Raw genomic sequence first — 6,019 nt, forward strand, 5'->3', positions numbered from 1 at the left:
ATATATATATATATATATATATATATATATATATATATATATATATATATACATATAATATATGCAGATAATTATATCATTAAATATCATATTTATCATATATGTCACCTAATAATTGTTTCGATTTTTGGAACTCATTTAAACGCTCAAAATAAGCTTTATCTAGTTCTCTGATAAGTTATCATAGTTATAACTAAAAAATTTAAGATTATAATAGAACTGAATTTTTACTACATAAAAAGTACAAAGAAAAATTCTGAAGGATAATTACTGAAGATAAAATCTTTCTCTTTATTATCTTTTTATTTTACCATTTTCTGTTTTATTGAATCTCATTATTCGTATAAACATAATTAGTTTCATGCCTGTTTCTTGCGCAATTTGTCTATTTAAATTCCGTGTCTCTCGCTCTATGTTCTTTATCCTTGAATCTATATCGCACACAAAAATCTATAATATACGTACTATAGTATTTTCGTGTGCCATATTTTTCGAGAATAAGAGACCTCTGGGCACGTATTATTAAATTGTGCAGAATGGATTCCAATCGAAATTATTTAATTATTCCCTACATTTTTATCGTGTTTTCTAGAGAAAATGGAGTAATTTCGATCGGAATTTATTCTGAATAACTCGAAATTTCATAATATGTGGCCTATTCTGTTATGATCAAATTATCATTTTGCTACGAAGAGTCATCTTAGTACAATTTTGCCTCTATTTAAAAAAAATATATATACTTCATGCTTTCTTATTACTCAACTTGTGGGAATTAACTTGTACGTAAGAAATAAAATTATTATTATTCTTAGTAATCACATCTCGAACGCTATAAATATTTAATGCGTATTTTTAAATTCAGCTCTATTGAGATGAAAATGAGATCAAGAATTGGATTTTATTTTAAGACAGGATAGATCGCATCTCTTTTCTAAACAGTGAATTATAGCGTAAGGCAGTTATATAACGTGACGCTGTCGTAAACATAATATATCTGTGTTTATATCTACAGACACGATATGCACGTCCTTTTTATATCTCGGATTTTTTTACATTGATTAAACATACATAACTTAATATAATCATTTTTTTTTAAATTAACCAATATATTTAATTATAATTTAATAATTATATAATTACTAAGTAAAAAAAGGAATGTTAGGTATCAGAGTAAAATACAAAGTTTTTATTATTTATTATTTATAGAAAAGAATCTCAGGAAATAAAATGCGATTGTTAAAACAAAGTGCAAATAATTCATGAGAACTTGCTGTAAATACTAAAAGTTTATAGTTCACATTACGTATGCTATAGATTTTCATAATATCTATCATGGAACAAATCGGAATGATTTCCGATCGAAATTTATGAATTATTTATACTGGCCGTAAAATGTTAATTTATGCCATAAATTATAAGAAATGGACGGTGTTACATGGCACAATCGAATGTGAGGAGAATAATCGATCTTATTCCTTTGATTCATCAATTTCTTAAGTTTACGGCCAGCATAAATGATTTATTTTGTTTTCCTTAGAAAACATAATAGAAAATCTAAGGAGTAATAATTTCATTTTTAAAAAATGATTTTATTTTGACATGAAAGTTTGACTGTTTATTAATGTAAAGAATTAAAATAAAGTTATTTTGATTTTTTATTGATTCTTAAGCTGGAAACACAATGCACAGGCGATAAGAACAGAAAATAACAAAGATTATAACAAGGTTAAAAAAAACAACAAAGTTATTTCTCTAAATCATAACAAATTTAACTCTTTCAAAAATCATATATACTAGAATGAACATTTTCTAATAGGTTGAAATCTCTTATTCCCTGTGCTTTTCATTGTGTTTCCAAGTTTATGTGTTCCTTAGAATGTAGTAAATTGTAACAGCTGAACGCAGCCAAGATCTGAATCGGTGTACATGTCTTTACGGGATACGGAAATGAGACAGCTTGAGAACGAGAGGCTGATAGTGAATGCGTGCGTTCTAACGATTAGATGAGCAACCTTCACATTGAGGCAATTATGCCGTTATAGCTTACCACCAACTATGTACATACACGCTATAACGACGTAATACAGCGAAGCGAGGGATGTCCTCGAAGAGATCAAAGAGGCAGAGAGGGGAGAGACAAAGGAATACGGGGAGGGTAGTCTTACGTCTGCGATTGAGCGAAGTCATGAATGAACGCGGATTGATTTGTCTGGAGCAGTCCGGAGTGAATTAAGAAATCTCGGAAATGGAAAAGAAAGAGAAAAGAAACAAAGAATAGAAGACGAGATCCTGTTGGGATCCCACGATAAGGAGAACGAATCGTCCTTTGTCGTAACGAAACGGAGGTAATACAACTAACACAAAGGAGAAAAGAAACGGTTAGGTTTACCCAATAGAATCGAAATGAGAAGACGCAGTGCAGCCTCCGGAGTTCCCAGAAACGTCGACAGTCTCGCCAGTCCACCCGGGCTGTGTATCACGTTGTTCATGATCAATGATAAAGGAGAGAACGGCGCAGACGACAACGATAACGATAATGCTTGTCAACGCTTGTTGACGCAGCGGCGTCGAATGTACGCGGCAAATGCTACAGCATGGCCGCGTTGTTACGCGCGCGTGTCTCGTCTACGTGTCACACCTTTAATCAGCAGCGGCGATTGCCGCCAAACTACCACCGTCGACACAACGCGCTGCTAACAGTGCTTACTATACTCACTATCGAGCTCTCGGCGCGGACTGCATAGAACGCCCGCGATTAACCTTCACCACCGTCGTCGCCACCATCACCACCGACCGTCGCATCGGCGGCAGCGGCGGATGTGCGCAACGGCGGGGTGACGACGCGACGCCGTTACCGAGACGACAGACGACGTGATCCGAGAGAGCGTCTCACCACGTCAATGGCTGCATTCAGAGAAAGCAGCTTTACAACTGTTGTAAAATTATTTAATAATTGATTTGTACATTTAAACCACATTCTAAAATATAAAAAAAATTATTTGTTTATTTATAAAATAACTAATCTCTGCGCAATAGAATTTTGCATAAATCTTGAATAGATTTAAAGTATTTAGACAAAAAATTGAGAATATTATTGATTAAAATAATTTAAAAAAAAAATATATATATATATATAATAATATTGTACATGGATACTACATTATTGGAGTAAAATTTTCTTTGAAGAGGATATTTTGGAGTTGGAGGATATTTGTAGTTTTAGATCTACTGACATACTTTTAGAGAAACTGACATACTAATAAACAATAAGCTTAATCATATTAAGAATTTTACAATTAGAAAGCTGGTTTTTCTGTTAAATGCAACCATTGCATTCACAAGGTATAATTTATAAATAAATCACAAATTAGAAAAAAATTTAGATTAAGTTAGAAAATAGAACTGGATGTACATAGTCATCTTGTGGTCGATAGTTTCTTTCTTTTTTTAGATTTTTAAGCGAAGTTTAAACTTTGGAATTGAATTTTGAAGTTGAATTATATAATATTACTGTTCGTGGACTTTGCGTTATAATTTATCACTGTTTCGGGACACGGAAAATAAAAATATTTTTATACCAGTAATAAAAATTTCAACTATTGATTAATAGCGAATTCGATTGGACACGCTATTGCGCATTGATGTATTAAAGCCGATATACACTGATTTCTGAGTGTAAAATAAATAAAATACAAATATTTCGAGTTATAAAATATTTTATCTCTCACAAATTATTCAAGCAATATTGCAGTAATATCACAATGTTGCTGCAAGAATACTTGTATGAATTAACACAATAAAGTGTATTGAGAATTTTGTAATTTATATTTATATTATAACTTATATTTATATTAAACACATGTCAATTTTTATATGACTGACTGTTCGAACTGACTGTTAGTCGACTGACTGTTAGTCGACATGTGTTTAATATTTCAATGTATGTACTGTATACAATGACCAATCCGATCGATTTAGGAATTATGAAATGACTTGAAAAATTGATTTTTCTAAAATAAAGTAAAAAGAAAGTATATACGTTAATTAAAAAAAATAATAAATAACTCATACAGAAACGTAAAAGTGTTGTATAAACATAGATTACAATTATTGTTTAAATTATTATTAAAAAAAACTATATTTAATGTTAAATTAAATAATAATAAATATTATTTAAATCTTTTGTCTTAAAAAAAATAGAGGAAGAGTTATTCGTCAGTTTCAACTTTAAATAATTTGCAGCAACATTACTGCAATATTTGCAATATTACTGCAATATTACGTTGCAATGATCTTGTTGAAATGATCTGGTAATTTCCGTCTAATTTTTAAATGCCGAAAGCGCAATGTAATGCAGCTAAAAAGAATATATCTCGAGAATAAACCATTCGATCGCTCATGATCCAGATTTTGAAATATAGTACGAGCGATCTATGGCCCTCGCATAATATATACATATATTAAATAGATTAAATGAGACCAATCGAGGTTGCCAACGGACCAACTAGGTCGACACAGATCGGTGTTTTCAAGTCAGAGCTGCACGTCCGTCAGGGATTTAGAGTCGCAAGCGACGATCTTTTATCTCGTATAAGGATCGATCGATCCAATGGGGTATCGAGAATACGAATGACGCGCGTTTATAGTGCCAAGACACTGACGGATTCATGAAGGGAGCCATGGAAACTTTAAAACTTTAGGGACTTCTTCTTTAAAATATTTATAGCAAAATGTTATATATATTTTTAATAATTCAAAAATGCTTAACTTTGTTATTTCAAAAATATTTTTTAATTTAAGAAATTCCTAGATATAAAAAACATAGATTAATTCTATTATGTTATTCTTCTTTTACGTTAATATAATTTCAAACAGCACATTTTATAAATTATCATTTAAACAATACTTTTTTGATGTAATAATTTAATTTTATATTTCTTTTTATATTTCTTTTTATATTTAATCTTTAAAAAATTTTCTCTTATGGCAATAGCCTCTCCTTAACAAATTTCTGGATTCGCTAATAAATGCCAAAATCATAACTAGTCAGAAATGACCGAATTGATGTCAAATTGACATCGATGATTTTGATATCAATTTGATGTCAAGTATTATTATTGACAGCTATTTTTCCCTAGGAAAAAATTTTAAATTCGATAAATATTTGTTTGAATAGTTCTAATTATTTACTAAATATATATTTATTTGATACAAAAATCATTAATTTGATTTAATTATTTTAGTATTTATTTTAGTAAATATTTACTCTCTAAGTAAATGTTTACTTAAGCTTAGAATCTCTCTCACCAACCTCTGATTAAGTTAATCGACGATTAACTCACAGAAGTGCCAACAGCAATTCAGAATTAATTTCTGCTTTTTTGTCCTCCTTTGAGACAAATTGTGTTTAATTCTCACGTTGGCAAAATGATTGAATTAATTATCGGTTAGTTAATCGAAGCTGGTGAAAGAGACCCCCTTAGTACTATTCAAAGAAATATGTTTTAAGATTTAGTAATACTTTTTGCAGCGTAAATTCTATTTTTTATCTTACTTCATGCACATCAGCATAAGTCTACCTAAGTCGCGATCGAATTAATTATTACAATATTAATTATCGTGATAATTAATTCGATATGATATTAATTATTATAATAAACAAAAATTCGTGAGTACTTCCACGAGTTCTTGATTTAGTACAAGTACGTAGAAGAAATCGAACGAATGCGTCAAGTCGGTAACTAGAGACAATGGAGATTGTGCTTTCTCTGGAAACACAAGTACAGTGAAATGCAGACGAGTATTTCTCTTTAATCACTTTCTCCCTCTTCTTCTCATTATCGCGGGTGAAATCCTACAATAAATCATTCTGATAGAAGAGACATTGATGCGATTATTGATGTAAAAACACGACACTATTAATCAGACTTTTCAATCTAGACCAAAATTAAAGACTCTGTAAAACTCTCTCTCAATATATATATATATATATATATATATATATATATATATATATATA

General features: G+C 30.3%; 1 protein-coding gene across 1 annotated transcript in view; it reads right to left on the bottom strand.

Moving 5' to 3' along the window:
- Window positions 1–2,489, bottom strand: part of LOC105619938 (lysophospholipid acyltransferase 5) — a 9,125-nt gene extending 6,636 nt beyond the window's left edge. Inside the window, exon 1 of the mRNA XM_012201455.1 lies at window positions 2,390–2,489. Within this exon, the coding sequence (XP_012056845.1) occupies window positions 2,390–2,489 (100 nt within the window). The remainder of the gene's footprint in view (window positions 1–2,389) is intronic.
- Window positions 2,490–6,019: the final 3,530 nt, after the last annotated feature.

Source organism: Atta cephalotes (assembly GCF_000143395.1).
Source record: "Atta cephalotes unplaced genomic scaffold scaffold00002, whole genome shotgun sequence".
In the NCBI taxonomy this organism is placed as follows: Eukaryota; Metazoa; Arthropoda; class Insecta; order Hymenoptera; family Formicidae; genus Atta; species Atta cephalotes.